This window comes from Anticarsia gemmatalis, chromosome 15, assembly GCF_050436995.1.
Source record: "Anticarsia gemmatalis isolate Benzon Research Colony breed Stoneville strain chromosome 15, ilAntGemm2 primary, whole genome shotgun sequence".
Classification (NCBI taxonomy): Eukaryota; Metazoa; Arthropoda; class Insecta; order Lepidoptera; family Erebidae; genus Anticarsia; species Anticarsia gemmatalis.
In genome coordinates, this window is record NC_134759.1 from 6,785,618 (window position 1) to 6,808,149 (window position 22,532).

The 22,532-nt window shown below is 33.4% G+C and overlaps 2 protein-coding genes across 3 annotated transcripts in view; one reads left to right on the plus strand and one right to left on the minus strand.

Moving 5' to 3' along the window:
* Nucleotides 1-10,360, plus strand: part of LOC142978720 (alpha-tocopherol transfer protein-like) — a 24,728-nt gene extending 14,368 nt beyond the window's left edge. For both annotated transcript variants that reach the window (XM_076123256.1, XM_076123257.1), the window contains exons 3-7: nucleotides 5,914-6,073; nucleotides 7,038-7,293; nucleotides 8,330-8,440; nucleotides 8,784-8,920; nucleotides 9,342-10,360. In XM_076123256.1, coding sequence (XP_075979371.1) covers nucleotides 5,914-6,073; nucleotides 7,038-7,293; nucleotides 8,330-8,440; nucleotides 8,784-8,920; nucleotides 9,342-9,471 — 794 coding nt within the window. In that variant the 3' untranslated portion in view covers nucleotides 9,472-10,360. The remainder of the gene's footprint in view (nucleotides 1-5,913; nucleotides 6,074-7,037; nucleotides 7,294-8,329; nucleotides 8,441-8,783; nucleotides 8,921-9,341) is intronic.
* LOC142978721 (alpha-tocopherol transfer protein-like) lies at nucleotides 10,357-22,532 on the minus strand. Its single transcript, XM_076123258.1, has 7 exons — nucleotides 22,320-22,532; nucleotides 17,028-17,106; nucleotides 14,832-14,991; nucleotides 11,948-12,194; nucleotides 11,509-11,619; nucleotides 11,061-11,194; nucleotides 10,357-10,785 (listed from the first exon to the last, which is right to left on the minus strand). The coding sequence occupies exons 2-7, from the start codon at nucleotides 17,104-17,106 to the stop codon at nucleotides 10,671-10,673; spliced, it is 846 nt and encodes a 281-aa protein (XP_075979373.1). The 5' UTR covers nucleotides 22,320-22,532; the 3' UTR covers nucleotides 10,357-10,670.

Below are 22,532 nucleotides of genomic sequence, written 5' to 3' on the forward strand. Positions count from 1 at the left end.
CAACATCTATTGTTAGACCGTTAATGTCATTTGTAATAAAAACTAAACTTACAAGCTGATTTCACAAGATAAAGACTTGTATTTTACGTCTTTTGGTTTACTTTAAATATGAACTATATATTTTGTTACTTAAGAAAGTTTTGTAAGCAATTTGGTTTGATAAATTGCGAGCATTTGTTTTTAAAATTGTGACTGTAATTAAGTGTTAATGGTAGTATGGTACGTGCAAAGTGTGGTTCAGACAGTGTTATATTATTTGGAGCCCAGACTTCATTATTACAAACCACTAGTGAAATTGTACTAAGGTTAGCCACTAACGACACGTAATTTAGTAAATCACCTCACTATACTTGCACATTGCAGCCTAATCATTCAATAAAGTGCCAAAGATTTATGCAAAGAGGTCAATAGCCCCTAATTGCATATTAAAGTTCTAAATAATTCGGATCTTTTAACGTTCAAAAGCGAAGGAAGCTGTTGTGAAATTTATACGCACCATTCTGTTTATAACGTGTTATAAAGTGTTGCGCCATGGAGAGCCCAGAAGCCTACACTTGCAAAGGTTTAAGGAATTCAGTTGAAGGTATTTATACGATCAAGGATAGGTAAGAATGTCGAAGTTAACTCGAATTCTTTAACGTCGATTCGGAAGTTAAAGATGCCATGTTGCCATTTACTTTCCATCCTTTAAATACATAAAGCCTAAAGGTAGATAAAGAAGTACCTATGTAGGACACAGCTGTGCACGTAAGAGAAATGTTCTTTTTATCTAAAAAATGAACCCATTAATGTGATGGCAAGGGTCTCCTCCCGTAATGAGGGCGGGTTTAGGCCTTGAGTCCATCGAACCGGCCAAGTGCAGGTTGGGAATCTTACACTTTACATAAATATTTTATAATATAATTAATCATTACTAATAAAATACCTGTACACTTTATTCATCTTTTTAATAATAGGCTTAAATCTCTCATTTTGTGTGACCCGGTTTCAAGTGACGCGGATATTTTTCTCGAAAAATTTGCTATTTTTAATAGGATGTCGTCACGTTTTCATTTAAAGACCTTATGCAAATCAATAAAAGAATGTTTATAAATAGGTAACAAGTTTCTATCGTTGACCTTGTTAACACAAAATTCTTGAGTGAAATGTCTACTTAAGGATTTTGTTACATAATAAAGCCATTAATACAAATAATAAGGAAAAAATAAGAATAAATTTAAAAAATAAAAAACTATTTATGTACGTCCATTTTTAACATCCTATGATGAGGTAAGCCGCGGATTTGTTATGAATAATAAACAACTTTCGACCAAAAACTGTCTAATAAACAACCCAATACCATAACAAGAAACGAATTTTCATTTCCCATGGCATACAAGTAGCATTCTCTAAACGCAACATAGAATTTTCGCAACAATAAAAAAGTAAAAGTCGCTTTGAATTCAATAGACGGTTGTCGAGTAGTTGCTCGTGTCGTTGAACTTTTTGGTGAGCCTTGTCAAATTATTTATGAACACAAATAGTGTAGCAATGTCATTGCAACATAGGCATGTGCTTTGTCTTTGTTATGCTGAGTTGTGACGTCATTGGAGTGTTGGTAGTCAAGACATGTGCTGTTCTGTGAAGGTTGAAATGTCCTCGCCAGGTGGAATAGGGCTCTATGATACTTTGTATGACGAATCATCTTTTTTGTTTATCAGGAAGGACAGATTGCATTAAGTCTGAATGGTAGCCTTAAGTACAGACTGTCTAGTTTCGATGAAGTGTTGAAGTTATTGAAAGTTTTTGGTTTTAATTTATAAACTTGATACGGAAATGAACGGGGTTTGGATTTTATTTACCTTCGATTTCTTGACATTTCGAGGCTGCAGCGGCCTTCGGAAACTGAAAGGGACTTGAATGGAAAATAGTGAACGAAAATGTAAACGTTTTGGATTCTTTAAGTTTTGGTCTTAGCATTTTATGAGGTAAAATATTTCAAATTCCACACTGGTATGTTCAAAACATTGGTCTGTACACATAAATCCGTCACATTTGTAAGTCTAGGCACGATTTACTTACTGATTGTTAGACCATTGTTTACATCTCGAAATACGTTTGTTTCTGTGTCAAGCTAGCAGTCTGGCCAGCTGTCCTAGATGTTAGGAAAACATTGGTGACATTGGGTCCATCGGAAATTTGGAACAACGAACAATGTCAAGATTAGTTAGCTAGATAAAGTATTTAAATATGGCTTAAAAAGTATTTTTCCTGTTAAGTTGAGTTGGTAACGATAATGAGTGCTGCTGTTAATGGTTGGAAATTAGAAAATTCTTTGCGTAAAGCTAGTTTTCTATCAGATTTCGTAAAAGTAGTTCGTGTAAGTTTTCATTATTTACTTTGAATTACAATTTACTTACATTTTACAATAACATTAAAATGAAGTATTGGTACTAAATTTGTTTGACTTTATGTGACACGGAAATTATTATCAGAAAACTCAATCGGGAAAATTGTTAATACAAAATTTAGTTTGTCCTACAAAGGCGTGGTGTTTTGTTTACGAAATCAAAATATACGATGCCTTGATATCATCGAAAAAATATTTAATTTATTATTTCCTTCTAGAAGCATTACATGGTGATCAAAGGTTACGGTGTTACGTGTTGACCTTGATCAATGACGTTCATACAACAACTTGTTCAAAATTATTTACTACATGAGATCGTAAATTATATGAAGAGCACATCTTTTTTGATTTTATGTTAATTGAATGACTAATTACAAGTTACTGATGTGTCTACGTGCACAGTATCAGGTGGTTTATAGAAAACGTTTTGCTTGTACATAATTACTCTTATATTTTATGTTTATATACAAAAATTGGGATATAAAAACTATGATATTATGAATAATTGGATTACGCGAGTTTTTTTCAACCATGTCATATATCATACCATCTTTAGCGATTGTGTTAATGTATAATAATATGGAACTGGATTCATTCAATTAGTTTTTAAGTAGATAGGTATAATCTGTTCTTATCATGTGGAAAACTGAGAGATAATTTCACATATTTGCTGGCGTTTTATTTGTTAGAACTTAATAACATACTTTTCCATAGATGCAAAACTGGCCTCAAAAATGAAAATATTTAACTTCTTAAACTAACGCTGACGTATAATTACTGGTCAATGAACTATCAAGCTCTAGTTTCTTGTAGGCTAGTCTAATAACTATTCAAGTAATAAAATAGTAACATAAATAGAAAAGAGCCTTCTGTCAGCTCGTCGCGCCTAAATAGTTGCGCCTATCAACCGGTTTGAAGCGGTTTATTAAGTAACGAATATTTGCATAATCGATATCATTCATTTGTAACAATCTGTTGCTATGCAAGGTTGACATCTTTCTTCACAACGCTAAAACAATGAAGCCCGGTTACACCATTTTTAAATATCTATTTTTAAAGGTTTTCAGACTGAATTGTGTCAGTTGTTTTCATAAATTTGTTGTCATTTTATTTAGCAGATAGGTTATCAGACACTTATTTATCAACTGTCATTATGCTCTGTCTATTTGCGTAGTCGTTGGGCAATCCCAGGCTGTTGACGAAGTGGCGCTAAATGCATCATTTCATATATTATTATTGTATAAAAGGCAGGTTTCTGATTAAACACCAAACTTCAAAAGTATGTTTCCAATTTTTCAGCGGCCAATATCCTTTGTCCTATGGTTAAAAGGGTTATGGCCTTTAGTGGCTTCTCAGTATTTGACCAGCCATGTCGTTGCGATTAAATCAATGAAATTAAAGCTGGGCAGGGTTCCTTTTGAAGTCATTCTAATTTTAGATAATCGACTATGTGAAAGCGAATAAATATTAAAAAAACCTGAATTAAAAAATCCAAATTGCGCAATCAGCTTTCAAAACTGATTGCTGTTTTCTAGTCGAAACATCGATAAATAATAATAGAAAAGAACGAAATTCACTGTCAGTAATTTAAGGTGAAGTCTAAAATGAGTATAATACTAAAAAAAGTCAAGAATAAAATAGACTACTTCCGTAAATCGATGATTGACAACGTATAACATAAATAATTATAATTTATGTTTCACTTCATACTTGTATCTCAAGACTAAGGCATTTCGGTCGTCAAAAATGTATCATGTAGATTATAATCACATTATCTGTTGTAGATCAGTTGCAGTTCACGCTTTCTCCCAACTTAAGTAGAGCAACGGTACCTAATGATAATGACCTTGTCTTTACGAAGTAGTACATCTTGATACGTCTACTATCTTTAAGATATCTACATTTCTATCATTAATATTGGTATGATGTGATAATACAAAAGTACAAACTTCCAAACGGGGCAAGCCGCAGGCAATCATTAGTTCACAACCACTAGTCAACAAATGGCAACTACTCTAACTAGCCATTCGAGCGTGTTTTATTTTTCACGATACGAAAAAGTATTATTGTTTAAACGAGAACCTCTTACCTCTTACCTGAACCGAGAAAAAGTTATATATTTTTAATATAATTCTTGCACTTAAGAACAGTTTAAAACTTATAGTTTTGATTAACGTTCTATCCTAAGTGCACCTTAAAGACCATGACAAAGTTTACTAACGTTTGTTAAACAAAATGCGGAGATAAATAATTTACCAGTCACGTTGACCTTTCAAAGCCTTCTAAAATAACAGCACAACAAAACAAATGCCACCGTTAATACAACAAAATTCTTATTTACCAACACGGTACAACCAATTAACACATAAGGTGATAATGAATAGATTCGCATGTCAATATTAGTTTGCTTAAAATAACCCTGCTGTTTTGACATCTACATAAACAAATACAGAGCCTTTCAAAATATTTGTACATGACTTTGGATTTAAAGGCATACTTTTAACTTGAGACAACAATCTCGGATATTTTTTTTGTTTATGTTTTGCCGACAACTATCACTAGTACATTCGTTGACGTAGGTTTATGTTTTCGATCCATACTAATGAATTTTAAATCAACTTAGTGCGTGTTGTGAAGGACAAAGAAAAGGGCAATTAAATGTGTCTGATATGATATAGCTACAATCAAAAGTATATCTACAGGTTCATTACTTATGGATATTGTCCGCCAACTTATTTGAGACCCTTGACGTGCCCAAATATCTAGATTATTACTAACGTGTATTTCCAAAATAAAGTAGCTGTATCAAACTGGTCAGCAGCAAAAGCCACAGGTCACTGATGTTTTTTTAGAATGTTGTATACCTCCGACGGCCGCGTATCTTGCCAGGCTCTCTATTAAATGGTGGACTCTAGCAATATTAGAGGGCGTCCCCACATTACGATGTTTATACACTATTTTCTATTATGTTTTTCCTTTTCTTTTGTGTAAGACCTGGTTTCAATATCCACGATACGCATCTTTGTTTCTTAAGCCAACTTTGCAACTGATTTAGTTACGTCTTGCGTGCTGCGCCTTTGAAGTCACATCACATCTCAACGCAAAGAGAATACTTGATATCTCGTCGTTCACGTAATATTATTACATAAATATGTGTTATCTAAGCTAGTTGTGAGAATCTAGATATTCCTTGGAAATATGAGAAATATGAAGAAATACTTTGATGCTAGCACTGGGTCCGTTTACTTGTACTTTTACAAGGGAGGTTGCAAGAATTTCGTCAGGTTACAATTACAAACTTTTTTGATTAAAAACTTAAGTTCACCACTGTAAATTTATCTTGCAACAAAAGATACAATACACCAAAGTAACCGAAAATCAGATTTTGAGAATGACTTAGAAATATTTGCGTTGTATGAGAATCGAATCCACGATATCTTGAGTCTCGACGCGGTTTACGTTGACTATTAAACCGTAATAAAAAATATGGCTATATTAAAATATTCTTTCTCTTCTTTCACCAGAGGACATTCTTCTCCGTCGCTTCCTGACAAGTTGCGGTCACAGCATGGAGCGTGCAAAGAGGACCATCGACCTGTTCTTCACAATCCGCGCAAATGGACCTGAATTGTTCTGCAAGAGAGACCCTTGGTCAGCGGAGATCCGACGTGTCTTCGAGATTACGTGAGTTTAAATTTTCTTTCTGTCTTTAGCATTTAAGATAACTAGTAGTTTACTTCCCTCTATTAAATGGTCTCAGTGTTGTAAGAGACTTTTAGAAAAATCAGCACTACGTTTTTACTAAATTTGAGAGATTTAGGGCTAGTTACACAGTTTATATTTAAGTGTCAGATAATCCATCTGCTATGTAAAGTGACACCAAGTACCCATATGAAAACAACTTCCAAAATTATATCGGATAAGCTATCTGATAGACATTTGAAGTTAGAAGACCTAGACCAGGCCTTATACAGACCAATATTTATCATCAAGACATCCTATCCCAGAGTCCTCCAACTCATATTTGTATTCATAGCATTTAAACCGCACCCGAGTCTTGTGTAATACATATTTTTAATACACGAATGTTTTATAATCTCCTCCCATTTTTTATTCTACATCGCATGCGCGTATTCCGTATATTTCAAACTCATTACAAATTCAGAAAATGCCCTAACAATCTTGCTAAACAATTTTATTTAGAAACAGTTGTGTACATCAAAAACCCTTTCTAATGCACGGCCGGAAGCAACATAGCCGAAATTGCCGTAATATTATCTAACAACTATGACAAAACAACAATTTTATTTGTTTTTCGGCACGCAAGTAATGCGAAACAAGTGAACTGAATTTGATGTTTTCGTAAGCCGTTGAGAGACGGATTTGTAACAAGACAACCTCAATCTGTTTGCCATTCAAATTTTTGTTTAATTGCAATACAATTTGAAATTGAAAGCGTTTATTTTTTTCTAATATAATGGGTAAAACCATGTATAATAGCTTCGGACTTCGATCTACGTTAACTATTGATCCAAAGGTCGAAATTACGATACAAGTTTTTGTTACTGGTATTATTATCAAAATTCCTTTTCTTTTTTTGAAATGTCAGAACTACAGTCTCGATACAGAATCTTTACTTTGATTACAGAGACATGTTGCCTCTCCCTATAAAGACGAAAGAGAACTACCGAGTCTTCATCTACCGGCTGAGTATTCCCGATCTCGAACACTTCAACTTCGTCGATGCAGTCAAGACATTCTTCATGTTAGCAGACACTCGGTTGACAGAAGACGACGATATACCTTCGGGAGAAATCCCGATCTTTGACGCAGCGAATGTTTCACTCAAGTTCATTCCAAAAGTGAATTTGTCCGCTCTTAGAAAATACATGATGTACACACAGGTAAGAAGGCTTTTATTGGCCAGTTTAGAAAGTAATACGTAATTATATTTTTTCTTAAAGTTCTTAAAAGTACCAGTTAAAAAAAAGAGTGCGTAACATTGGACAAAAAAGTTTGATGATAAATTAGAGAGAGTAATTTTTTACTTGCAGAACAATGTTTTGTATGTTTCTCTTCGTGTCGAACACTTTCATTTAATGACATTCGAATTATATAAATAAAAGACGGTTCATATAAAATATTCCTCTAACTGCGCACTTATTTACAAGCTTAATAAAAAACAAACAATAAATATTTTGGTTTTTGCAAAACAAGCATGCAATCCACAACACCCATAATTTGTGAACATTCTGGCAACTATAAAGATTAATCAATGAATGTGCAACAGTTCAGTAACTCGTGGCGCAATCTCGGCCTCTCTACTTAATATGCAATAGGCATATAGATCAAAACGAAGAGGCTAAAGGCTTTTTGGTATGCTTACAAAACAACACACAAATTGCAAAATGATATTACAAACTAAAAACGAAGGTTATAAATAATTTGTGTGCTCCAAAATATTTTGTACTTTCGTAACTTATGTTTCAAAGATAACATATAATTAATGGTGCGAGAAGAAATGACTAAATGATTGCCTTCATATAAGTATCACGTTCACTGTTCAATTTATAAGTTCAATCGTTGACCTTTTCATGAAAGTTTCGAATGTAATCTTTGGCAATACGTTGTCTGGTGATAAAAACAATTATCGTATGATATTTGGTTGCGTGTTTTATGTCTTTAAACGGGTCATTGCCTGAACAGTGAACTTATAACTAAGGCACAAATAAATAAGTTATACTTGTTAAGAAAGAAAACTGGCTATTTAATCTCTTCCTCCTCCTTTAAGCTCCTTTTAGCTTAAAATTGGCTGAATTTAAAAACTCAATTTTTGTTGTTATAAACTTGTTAAGCTATATATGCCTTATCTTCCTTCGGGAGACCGTTACAAGGGCTTTTAGTTCGGTAGTTCTAAAATAAACTTGTTCTAATTTCCAGGAGGCGATGCCGATTAGACTAAAGCAGGTGCACGTCATCAACGTTCCGTCATACATCGGCAAGATCTACGCCATCTGCAAACCGTTCCTAAAGACTGAAGTCGCTAAACTGGTTAGTAATAAAATGTACACTTCTAAAACATAATTTAAGGCATGTAATTCTACGTCCAGAACCTGAATTTTGGGTTGCTTTTAATGATTTTCGTGCAAAATCATATAGTCCAAATAGTGACAAATAAACATATTTACAGCAATAACTATTTATATTCGAAATTTATCTTAACGCATAATTACATCAGAAAAGATCGTCATCTTGAAGTGCTCGAAGCGCCTGCTAATTAACTTTATAGAACGTTATGGTAGTAAAGCTGCCATAGTAAGTAGTTTTAACACAGCAGGCACTATTTTCTAATTTATTTTATGAATAACACTTATTATTTTATTCTATGTTCCAGATAAAATTCCACGAGCCGAATTCCAACACTCTGTACTCAGACATCTCACAAGACATCCTACCTACTGAATATGGGGGTAAAGCTGGCTCCGTGGACTCTATCAAACGTTTCTGGATCAAGAAGATGGAAGCCAAGAGGTAACCATTTGTTTATTTATTACTTTTTCTTATTTCGACAGTTAAATAATAATAAATTACCTTGGTATTTGCTTAGCTACATCCCAAAACAAAAACTGCCGCGAATTTTCTTTTTTAACGCTGAACTCAAAGTAGGTAATGGTTTTATCCACAAAAAAACTACCAGATAAAGATACAAAAAAGAGTACTTAGGCTAACCGATATTTATCACAACAGAAGTTGTGACACGGGCCTTTAAGCTTCAATAGTCTTCGTGCCGTAAGAGGAAATCTCAGGACGGGAGATGCCTATCAAGAAAAAAAGAAAAGTATTCGACTCTACGTCATAGAATGATGATTAATAGAACTCTCATGTCATATGGTACGGCATTTTCTTAGTCTTTCCGATGGATTAGATGTGTAATAAAACAATTTTGTTCCAGGGATTGGTTCTTGGCAAATGACAAGCGGTGGGCAGTCGAAGAGTCGATGAGACCGACAGGCAACCACGACGCCAGAGTAGACAAAGTACGAGAACTGCCCGGCTCCTTCAGATCCCTTGCACTGGACTAGATAATGTATTAGTAGATAAAAAGTAGATATATTGTAATTGTACTGTTGTATATGTAAGATGAGATTCCTTTTTACTGGGGGACAAAAGGTTGGGTCTTATTTTTAACTAGAAAGTTATAAGCCTAGTTAGTATATAATTTCACAAATTAGGGGCAGTTAAAGTTTTGACCGCAGAATTTCGACAATAATAATTAAGAATTACGATTCCAAGTTTCTAAAATTCGTTGAGTGTGATCTTGTTAAAAAAGGTGTTAATACGTTATTTCAAATGTTCAAATCGTTGGCTTAATATGATTTGTATACTACCCATATGTTTAGCAAAAAGTATTTTAGAATATTGTTTACTCATTAAGTTACCATTATTTTAACTTAATTTTAACCTTACTCTTGGTGACACCACTCCTTCAGCCAAGAGTTACGAAAGCAGCACAGAATACATGAGAAGTTATTCAAGTATAGTATGGTTTAAGGCGCCCATAGCCAGTTGCGCACACCGGTCGGTAAACGATCTGTGGGTTAAGCAAACCTTGGCGCGGTCATTGCATAGATGGGTGACCGCATAGTGGTATTTGAACTGGGCGTCTCCGTGCTTCGGAGGGCACGTAAAAAGTCGGTCCCGGTTGTTGTCTATTAAGATAACAGTCGTTAAGCCACGTCAAACGCCTTCTGGCGGCTTGAACAACTTTGACACCAGGTTGACCACTAACCATACGATAAGAAGAAGAACTCATGGCAAACAAAACGTACATGGTAACAATTCTTAGTATACTATTTAGGTAAGTATGTAAGTAATAAGCAAAAAAACATATTTGTAAAATACGTCGTAATACTTACAAAGTATATTTAAAATGTGTGTGATATGTTTTATCGTAATAAAAGACAAACTGTACTTATTTTTTTATTTAACTTATGATTAAACCTGCTTATTAAAAAATAATTAGTTCACAAAATGGTCGTCCGTAATCCATACATACCTAAACACACAACTTTCAAACATGTTTCCTATACTTACCAATCTTCGAACTTAACCAAAGAAATTAGCAATTTTGTATGTTGACACGGTTAATTTTTTTCTAAGTAGGTATAGTTAAGTTAATAAGTATTACAAAATATTTAAAGTTTATTATTATTTTTAATATCACTAGTTTTACGGCCATAACCATAAGTCCTATCATTTCTTATCTTGTTTCCAAGACCTGTCAGTCAATTGCCAAAGTTCTGAAAGATCCACTCATAGCTGTAGTTTCAACGCCATTTTTCTTCGGTTTTTTGCTGAGGTCTGCCTTCCAGAAATCGTCATTCATGAAGTGTTTTCTGAAAAAAAATACAAAAGGGTTTATAAAACGGTTAAAAGTTAATCAATATCCAAAGGAACACAGCGCCTCTGGTGGCTGAAATGTGAACTAAATATCTGATTGATTATTCGGGGTCACGAAATTTTAAGTCTTTAAAATTACTTTATCATTTTAGATAAAAACCTATATATTATGTTAGTGAAATAATTTACCGGTTGGGTATAGCGACACATATTGAAAGGCTGTCATAGTATGGGTACTTATTTAGTAGCTAAAGCTTATCCCTTAACTTACCTATTTTCATAAATGTCATTGAGCCAAGTAGCATGTTGGTCTGACATGCTCTCTGCTTCGCCGCCATATTCTTTGGGCAAATACTTCTTATCCATGTACTTATGCAGTCCTGTAGGATCCGTGTGGAATTTAATCTGGAAAAAGCACGTTATTGGTTAAATACATAACATTAAAGGTTTTTACAATAAAATCATTTTAAATCATTTTCTTTTCAAGTAATTGCCATAGAAAATGTTGGTATATCCGCAGTAGCTCCCATGGGAGACAAATTACTAGGTGTTCTCTTCCGATTCGTGACAAAGCTTGTAGCGTAACTCGCATACCAATCCGCCGGTATATACGTGACAAAAATGACTTTGCTAGAACGTATAGCTCCCATCTTGCTAGAGCAAGGAAACAATTATATTACCAACAAGTCTAGTCGCATATTTATTGTTTGTTTATTTACCATTTGTACAAGATAATCCGGTAGCGCAGGCTTCACGAGGTTGTACAAATATTCATAGAACGATGGGCAGTTGACCGCGTGCACTTGCTTCAATCTCACCGGCATACTTTCCTGTAATAATGTAATGTAGGTATATTCAATAGTCTTTTCCCATATTTTTTTATTTCTTTAATGCCCGCAGGTGAATAGTGCTAAACAAAATCTAAAAATTCTTTAGATAACCGTGATGAAATATTTCATACATTTCGTCTAAATTGTAGAATTCTAAACATAATGATATATTGTTGTTAGATTGGTCTTATTCTTTTAGTTTTATTTTTCAGACGTGGTTTAATACTTAAGAAATCAAATATGTAGGTTTGCCGATTAATTATTACTTTTAGACATAATCAGATTCAAGACTAAACAATGGTAGAATAACATAATCAAATAAACTTACCAATAAAAACAGAAGAAATTTCTGGAAATAGAAGATATTTATTTTGGACACCAGCGAAAGAGTATACAGATTCATGTCCAATATAACGATGTGGTTTTCTGGTAACACATCCATTTTAAGTTCGATCCAGTTGTCGGCCATAACTGTGAAGGCTTTCAGGCAGTCGTAAAAGTCAAAGTCTTTAGTGATTTCAACCATTCGGTGAATTAGTATCTCATCTTTACCAGCCATGTATGTTGTGACGTTTCTAAAACAAAAGAACATGTTGTAACACTTTCGTCAACTTAATTTTCATAACAAAAAATGTTTTGCAGTATGATATTTATTTATTAGCTACCTGTAAAGCGATTATATTATCTGCACTCGATGCTATTGAGTCGCTAGTGTTTGATACTCAAAATTACTTGAAAAAAATAGTTCTTACAGAATACGCCAAGGGCGCTGATCGGTTTTCCATGCAAAACTTTTTGTAAGCTATTCGGTTGTCGATAATTTATAATCAATTGCTGTAGCAATCGCTCGCATGACGTAATATATGTATTTAGAAAATCATACAAGTTCTATCCTTTTCGTTTCAAGATAATTGAAACGAAAAGTATAGAGCTTGTGTCTATGACAGAAAAAATCTACAAAGTCTTTATTTATTTATTTTCGGATAATCTGATTACATAACACGATCACGTAGATTTTAAAGAAAATTATGTTTAATATAGAACTAAATTAATGGTTTCAACATTTTCATTAGCATTGACATTCGTATTATAATTTGATTTGTTACCTTAATAATCTAAATATCAATAACGACTATTTATAACTACCAAGACGCTCTCATATTGAATAATTTTAATTCCAATAAATGTTACGAACTGAGATCACGAATTTATATTTAGTAGAGTTCCCTAGTATTTTTATTGTTATACTCCAACCAGCCACAATTTAGCTTAGAAACAACAAATACCTATACCATTCAAGGCAATCGGGTACTTTTTTATCAATAAACAAAAAACAGCGATATATCATAAGGCACTAATTTAATTTGATAATAATCCCTCCCGAAATAAAAACTACGTAAAAATAGCTGTTCAAAATCTATTTTGAGTAACACTCGATTATATTATGTGATTTATTAGTCAATTAATATGAATATAGTATCTAATTTTAATGTTTAAGCTGCTTAAATTTGTCTATTCCCGTGATGAGAGTCTGATACTAATCCTACTAATATTATAAATGCGAAAGTTTGTGAGTATGTATGTATGGATGTTTGTTACTCTTTCAGGCAAATATTACTTATCCTATTACGATAGAATTTAGTATGTAGGTAGCTGAAGACCCAGAATAACACATTTGCTACTTTTTATCCCGGAGTTTTCGAGGGATCGAGTTTACACGGGAAGGGTTTCCACGCGGACGAAGTCGCGGGCGGCCTCTAGTACTAAAATAATAATACATAATTTATCCTACGTTTAGTGTTATAAAGTTGACATGACCTAACGACTGTTATCTTGATTAGCAACATTCGGGACCCACTTAATACGCAACTCCCAAAGCTCAAATTGGCTGAGGTACCACTAAGCGGTCAGCCATCAAAGTTTTAATACCTAGCTTCACCCACAAAATATACTAAGAATGACATATTGCCCTTCTGCGATGAGGCCGCCATTTCTACCAATTTTTTTTTCACTGCGGGGCAAAGGTCTCTTCCCGTAATGAGGGACGGGTAAGCCTTGAGTCCACCACGCTGGCCAAGTGCGGGTTGGAGACTTTGCATGCCCTCAATAAATGTAGGTAGGTATTAAACAAATTTTTTAGGCATGCAAGGTTTCCTCACGATGTTTTCCTTCACCGTTGGAGCATGTAATAATTATTTCTACCTATCTTTACATGAATATATTTCTTTCTTCCTTCTTCATGTATAGTTTACGAATAGTTTTTTTCATAACTACATCGCGACCTACACGTGTTCAATTTGTTGCAAAAATGTATAGGTAATTAACTTGAGACCTTTAATTCTTTTTTAGGAAATAATGCCGTAATTTTCTAACGATTGTTACGACTTTATTTTAACATAACATTGTTGCTGGGTTTAATTATACAGTTGATTTCAATCTTACTGTAACTATGAGTCGTATTAGTACTTAGATAATAATTGACGGTATTAAAATGTATGAGAAGTTATTATTTGTATGTTTGTAAAAACAATGTAAGGGATACAATGTATGCCAAATTAGATACAGATTAAAATTTTCCTATCGTAAAAGGTGTTAGTCAGGTGCAAAGATCAGATCAGTTAAGTGTTTTAGTATTACAGCATTCCAGACACATATTTGCAGTGCTAAGTTTACAGCAAGTATGAAAAAGTGTGCCTAAGAAATCGTTCTTTAATTATTACAATTGGACGTCGACTACATAACGCTAAACGTGACGATATGCATACACTACTTATAGGAAATTTTCATTTTGCTATTCAAACCTTAAGTCCCCAATCCACACTTGGCCAGCGTGGTGGAGTCAAGGCCTAACCCCTCCCATCGTTACGGGAGGAGACCATTGCCCAGCAGTGGGACAGTAACTCACATTTATTATTATTTATATTCAAATCTTGCTTCTAATCTTAGATCAATTTGTATAGATAGAGAAAGGTAGTTCTTCTTTTACATTCGAAACGTTGATTTCATGGAGGAAAATATATGACTGTATTAGAACTTTGACGCTCCGTGCTTCGGGGGGAACGTTAAAAGTCCCGGTTGTTGTACCAAGGTAACAGTCGTTAAGCCACGTCAAAGGCCTTTCGGGCGGCTTGAACAACTTTGACACTAGGTTGGCCACGAACCGTACGACAAACAAACAAACAACAGAACTTTGATAGCTCTAGTGAACTTACATGCTTGAAAACGTGCCTTGCATCCTCTTGGACATAGGATCTCTGTTGGTGTAAACCTCGGGCATATTGGACCTTCGTGTGCAGAACTCTTCAATACAGTTCTTAGTTCTCTCTAAACTGCAGTGGCAACTGAACAGAAACTTCCTCAGTGTTAAGTCATCTGAAAATAATTAAGATGATATTATCATGTTCACCGCAGTACCGCTAAGTTCTGTTTTGTTTTCAATTAGATGATACTGCTGAGAGTTAATTATTTGAGAATTTTGTCACTTTCGGTTACCTTAAGAGTGATCACAGACAAAATTTATCACTTTAACCATCGTAGTAAGAAGGAAAAGAAACGTTGGAAAATCCGAATTTTGACTTACGAGAACGGTAGTATAGGGTCTAGCCCAATGTTTTAGTCATGACTAAAGCATATGACTTGCAATCGAGACCGGATTCGAATCCTATGCATTGAACCGACTCAAAAGACTAAACTTCGAACTTTACTTAAGGTCTAACAAAGTGTTTGGTATTGTGCAACTGAACCAACTCGTGCTAGTATCTATTAAAAATAATTGCATCGAAAGTTCACTATTAATTTTATTGCAAATTGCAATGCTGGGGTATTTATTCTTTATGGTCATTTACCTGTAGTATGATTGTAACTTAATTACAGAGCTCTAGTTCAGCAAGCGGATTGTGATTTTCTCTCTAGTATAATATGTAGGTACCTATTGGTAAGCAAACTTAAATTCTATGAAATTTGAAAAGTCATTCGGTGACATTTCCGAAAAGCAACAAATAGAAAAAGAACATCTAACGATGAATAATAATGACCTTAGAAGCTTATTTTAGATTTTTATTATTCCGTAAACTGGTTGGTAGGGCCGAGAAGTGCCAGTACCTACATATAATGTTACAGAATCTGGTTTGAATACAACATTGATCTTGAAGCCGGTTTATCAACAGTCCTTGGACTTTAGTGGTTTGCCCTTCATTATAAACACAATTATTTTAACTTTCAGAAATATTGCGCAAATTAATTACTTGTACCTTTACGTGATTTAAGTAATATTAAATAACAACATACTTTGAATGACAATTGATTACTTGGTACCTCAGGAAGTAGGAAATAAATGGTATCATTAACCATCTAATGGTATCGTTTCAAGATATTATAATTAGTACCCGTATTGCTACTCGCGGGCCCTTTGTCTATCAATAATTTGCGATCGAATTACAAAACAAACAAACGATGCCGTCAGATATAATTTGCATCTCATAACTTGATTTTTTTTTATCTCATTAATGCTTAACAATGATATGAGCATGAGCAAGTATTTACATTGTTTTAAACATTAGTCCACCCTATTTAATAGGTTGTAGGAATTGTTTATTACTTGTGCACTTCATGACATGTAATGATAACTGTTTTTTTTTTATTTTTAGGAAACAAATCAATATACTTTATAGAACAATAGAATAAGTCATCATCATCCACATATTTACACAATTACGCGTAATTTGGTATTATTTATATTTTTCTATGTTTTTTGTAAGTTTGAGGCTATGTTTTTCCGTAAATAATGTTGAACTTGCAACGATTACAGACTGAAACATTTCATTAGACACCAATGAAAATTATTTGATACCAATGAAAATACGAAACTGACGTCACTATACCATATTCCTATGGTGCTGTAGAGTAGCTGATTTGACTGTTGTCAAGTACCCAATTAGAGTAATTTATTTTTAATAATAACTAGCTGACCGGACAAACGTTGTTTTGCCATATAAATAAACTAGCTGACCCGCGCAACTTCGCTTGCGTCACAAAAGAGAGAATGGCTCATAATTTTTCCCGTTTTTGTAACATTATTTACCGGTACTCTGCTCCTATTGGTCGTAGCGTGATAATATACATCCTATAGCCTTCCTCGATAAATGGGCTATCTAACACTGAAAGAATTTTTCCAAATCGGACCAGTATTTCCTGAGATTAGCGCGTTCAAACAAACAAACAAACTCTTCAGCTTTATAATATTAGTATAGATTGGGAGCTATGAAAAATTTATGCTGGCAGATTTTTACACCTACTCTTTATGCTCACAAAATTTCACGAGAATCGGTCAAGCCGTTTCGGAGGAGTACGGTAACTAACAACATGATAATTTTATATAGGTACCTAAATAAGATAATAGGAAAACTCACCAAAAGTTTTAGGTAGAGATGGTTCTTTTGCCAGCCAGTCTCTGATAGCTTCAACATCCCGATCGTTGACTTGAGACATCTGAAAAAAGAGTATTTCGTTTTACACAATGAGTTCTTGATTTTTAACCGACTTCAAAAAAGGAGGAGATTTTCAATTTGACGAGTTTTTTGAACGAGTTTTTTTGGAAGTCACTTGATTACTTTGTTATTAACAAAGATTCGTCATGTGCGAATTAGTTTGTACTTCTCAAAAACTGTGGTTAAAAGGTCGTGTTGTTAGTCAACAAAAACGAAACATTTACAAAAAATACACTTGAAGAGATAAATAAACAATTTGTAAGTTTACAATCTACAAGTAAGGTTAGGTATTGAAGAGTTTTTCTGAATGAAAAACGGTAAAATACATGATCAAATGCATTTACTGAAGGTTAAATGAGCAGTAAATACTCGGTACATAGGTAAGTTGCTGATTATTGACTATTATTAGATACATAGATAATTTATTATATGATAGTTAAACTTAATAGCAGTTATATTGAGTATATATTGAGCATTCATTTTTACCCGCGACGTCGTAGTTTGTGACTCAGGACAGAATTTTGAAATCCCATTTGTCACCAGTGGTGGCGTTGGCAGTGGGAGCAATTGGGAATAACCCCCCTATTTTATCCTTTTGGGGGCAGAATTGATCAAAATCCTTTCTTATCGGATACTGCTGCAGGGCTGTGCGTTGATAGATCACTATGTCAGTCAGTTACCTTCGAGTGATATATATATTTAGTTAAGATTTATTGTGTTGAGCTATCGTGTGAATGCCGTAACCGAAAACCAGTTAACATTGATACAAACACGTGTTTTCGTGTCACGTTAGATTTAACGCGTGATAATATCGTAGGGCTTCCGTGATTTTATTCAAGCCCTTGAATTTAAGTATTTTGGGCTCCGGAACGAAATATATACTTGGAAATATTTCTCGTGGAAATTAAATTAAACAATTAATGTCGCTGAACTACACAGTATTTTCAGTATTCAACATAAAATCTATATAATTAATTATACAGGGTGTCCCAAAACTCAACGATAATCCGAGACAGGATGAAAGGCCAAGTCATACCGGTTCAAGGAAAAATAAAAAAAAAATTGCATATCACTTAGTTCAGCAATAATAGACACTTTTCAAAAAAGTTGAAATTCCACTCCCTTGGTCGCATTTTCAAGTCCTGTGATCACCAATGTCACAATTTCGCTGTGTTTTTTTGAATTTCGTGATCTTCATTAAATATGCTATTAATCGTAAAACAAATTAGTGCACAAAACATTGTTAATTTAATAAAAAAAGTTAAGTTTTAGTGAGTCATGGTTCACAAAAATATCGTTAGCTAACTTTGACGCTTCATATTGAAAAAAATATGTACTACACTACCCTTGGCAAGTTATTTCTAAAGTTGGCGCATTTAATCAAGATTTCAAAATGGTATAACACTTGCCACTTTTCTTGCCATTAAAAATGTTATTTTTATTTGAACGAAAGTATCCTCGCAAATGGATCGGACGCAGTGGTACAATTTTATGGCCTCCTCGTTCTCCCGATCTAAATCCAGTAGGTATTTTTTACTGGGAATGCATAAAAGACAAAGTTTATTCGAAATCAATACAAAATCTATCAGAACTTAGCCAGAAAATTGACACAGCGTCAGAGGAAATAAATGCAAGGAATTTTGATTGACTGGTGCAAAGGTCTTTTGTAAGGCGTTGCAGAGCCTGAATTCGTGCCAGAGGAAAACAATTTGGAATTACTTTAGTTTAAGGAGAATAATTAAATAAGAACGATGGTTCGTTCATTGTTTTTTTTTTAATTATTATTACCTATTATGTTTATTATTAAATATTTGTTATGTAGTGACTCAATTACCCCTTAACTAAAAATAATTGCTTTCCTCTAGCACGAATACAGGCTCTGCAACGGCGTACAAAAGACCTTTGCACCAGTCAATCAAAATTCCTTGCATTTATTTCCTCTGACGCTGTGTCAATTTTCTGGCTCAGTTCTGATAGATTTTGTATTGATTTCGAATAAACTTTGTCTTTTATGCATTCCCAGTAAAAAATATCTACTGGATTTAGATCGGGAGAACGAGGAGGCCATAAAATTGTACCACTGCGTCCGATCCATTTGCGAGGATACTTTCGTTCAAATAAAAATAACATTTTTAATGGCAAGAAAAGTGGCAAGTGTTATACCACTTTGAAATCTTGATTAAATGCGCCAACTTTTGAAATAACTTGCCAAGGGTAGTGTAGTACATTTATTTTTCAATATGAAGCGTCAAAGTTACCTAACGATATTTTTGTGAACCATGACTCACTAAAACTTAACTTTTTTTATTAAATTAGCAATGTTTTGTGCACTAATTAGTTTTACGATTAATAGCATATTTAATGAAGATCACGAAATTCAAAAAAACACAGCGAAATTGTGACATTGGTGATCACAGGACTTGAAAATGCGACCAAGGGTGTGGAATTTCAACTTTTTTGAAAAGTGTCTATTATTGCTGAACTAAGTCATATGGAATTTTTTCTTTATTTTTCCTAGAACCGGTATGACTTGGCCTTTCATCCTGTCTCGGATTATCGTTGAGTTTTGGGACACCCTGTATATGTAGATAAATATAAAATTCATTATGTTATATAGATTTTATATGTATTTGATTAAAAGCAACTAAATGGTCGCAATCAATAATCTTAATCAATCTTAATTGTTTTCCTGAAGGTGTTATAAGCATCCTTTAGAACAAAAGGTATCGGAAACTTGCAATTTTCTAAGACTTTTGAACCTGACGGTACCTACATAGATATGCATTTTGTTTTTCAAAAATTACGTACCGTAAACTTATGAATATCAGTATATCCTATTTGACTCTTACGTTTGAGTTCACGGCTTATTCTTTACAAACACCGTACAAAACATATGTTTTCGTTTAATTTACATCTGATACATACCAATATAATATAGTAAAATACTTAATTACTATAGTTTTAACAGCAACAGTATTGACGCACAACGTGGAGATTAATATAATAGCGACTATTATAATACAAAAGTATAAATAGGAAATGTAATGCGTGTCTAATCAGAAATGCCTTTTTTATACATATTATTTAATTGAATATAACTCCTCCGTGGCGCAGTGGCTTAGGTTACCACGCCGCTACGTCGTGGGTTCGATTCCCACACGAAACAATTATTGTGCGATACTTTGTGTTCGTTGTTTGTATGTTTGTAAAAGTCCCCGCGACACAAGAGCAATTCTAAGTGCGGTAGTTGTCTTTTTAAAAAAACAAGAAAAGACAAGAAAGACATCTCTGGGTAAATAAAATATATACGTCATTATACGTATAGGACTAACTAGATCAACATTTCGTTTTGTTATAGATTAGGTTTGTTTAATCATGCCTTGCATATCTCAGCAGATTTGTGGTGTATTTTATAAGTACACCTCTGCCTGCACCTTCGGGTATACCAAGCCATCTCCGTGCGCATCAGCGCCAATTCGATTAGGAGTCGAAGTAAGCGAAAATGAGTAATGTTTATTTCTTTTTTTTATTTTATGTCACAAAGTGATGATAGCTTAGTTACCAGTACCTTATGGTTCGTGTACATAACGATTAAACTTCAAACAATAAGATGACAAAAAGAAGTGACTTGTAGTTTTGTATAATTTTTGCAACAGTTGCATAAAATATACAGTTTACAAACATACAAATTACCCGGGATGCGTTTATTTTGATGAATTAACAATTTTGTTGTTTTTTTTTTGTTACTAATGTATGAATAATTTATTCTGATGAAACGAGCCCCGAATGTGCAGGATAAGAAAATATTAACTGACGTACATACCTAATAGTCTAATAAAATTAAAAGAATATTTAAAAGGTGAGATTATTGGGGTTTCTAAACATTTCATTCTGATAGTCTTTCGATTCTTACTATAAACTTTCAGCTCTACCTATGTGTATTATAGCAAGCTTGAATGTCAATTTGACTGTCATATGAGTAATACGATAATTGACAAATTGTATCTACGTAACTAATTAAAAATATAATAAACACATTATGCCTGTAAATAGGTGTTTAAAACAACATTTTTTGCTTATCTTAATGAAGTTATTATGCGCGTATGTTTACTTTTTCTACGAATTACAATTTAGTATTACTTGGTTAACATTTAACATTACTCGCCTTCTGAAGGTTAAAGGACAACTGACAAGTGTGGAAACTTTCATATATTTTTATTTAATATTAATTATCACACCTGTTACAGTCGATGCTTTATGATATACAACTATGTAATAAGGATAATAGATTTCCACGAGTATAGCCTGTGCCGCACGTTACCCAATTCGAATTTATCGCGAAAGACTGAAAAAACCACTCTTACCTACAGGTACAAGTAATATCACATAATAATACGTACTTCTCCAACGACAGACATGGTCAGTTACGTAAATAAATAAGCCGGTTATGTATTTACATCTTGACTCTAGAAGTTAATTTAAAAATAGATTATTTATAATTACATTAGATTTGTACCATTTAATATATGTAGCGTTAAACATAGGTAGAATATAATATTTATTGCAATTGAATCTTTTAAAATAAAAATGAATCACCGAAATGATTTATTTTTTGATATGTTTGGAAACTGTCGGGGCAGGGTTTAAAAAGAGATTGATGTAATCAAAATTCCCACGGGAATGGAATTAACGAAATCTAATTGTAGTTTAGTAGAACTATATTTGAATACTATGACTCTCAATCTCATCTCATTGCCGATTACATGACGCAGAAATATTTAATCAGAAAAGTAATTTCAACGTTGTTTAAGGCTTGAAATTAATGAGTACTGAAAACATAATTGACTGATTACGTTTAGCTAAAATTAGAATTTTTAAATCATGACTTTTCTAATTTTCTAAAGATTTTCACTATTACCCTATAATATTTAAAAAGCTTTTAGTCCTTTTGGTTTTTTAAAATAACAAGTAAGGGACAATTTCTTAAAAAAAAATTCGGTATCTCAAAATTTTTAAGGACAATAAATAAACCCAATCTTTAAATTGTTTTAGCGATTAATTATTTCTATGAAATTTAGGAAATTAAAAAAATGAGAATGTATCTAATAACCAATAAATTGAAACTACAATTTGCAAAATTATTTATACAACTTTAAAAAAATTACCCTAGTGTTGCTCTGAATACCTAAATTAAAAGAAACTAAAAATACGCACCTTTAAAAATAAAAATGTTTGCTGCAGTTGATTTTGATCTGTGGTTGCACTTTGCCTGCGACTAGACTCAGTGCTGGTTCACTTATTACTAAAAGATATTGTTCTTTACGTCATCTATTTGCTGACAATATATAATTGTTGCACGGCGGAACACAACGAGATTATTAATACTTTATATTACGAACACATGCTGTACACACTACAGTGTGGCGA

Excerpts from the sequence above, each read along its gene's own strand:
- LOC142978721 (XM_076123258.1), bottom strand. The coding sequence starts at position 17,106 with ATGTCTCAAGTCAACGATCGGGATGTTGAAGCTATCAGAGACTGGCTG. Across the intron at positions 14,992-17,027 it reads ATCTCTACCTAAAACTTTTG|ATGACTTAACACTGAGGAAG; the intron begins GTGAGTTTTCCT and ends AATTATTTTCAG. Across the intron at positions 11,195-11,508 it reads CGGATTATCTTGTACAAATG|ATTAAATTCCACACGGATCC; the intron begins GTAAATAAACAA and ends TGCTTTTTCCAG.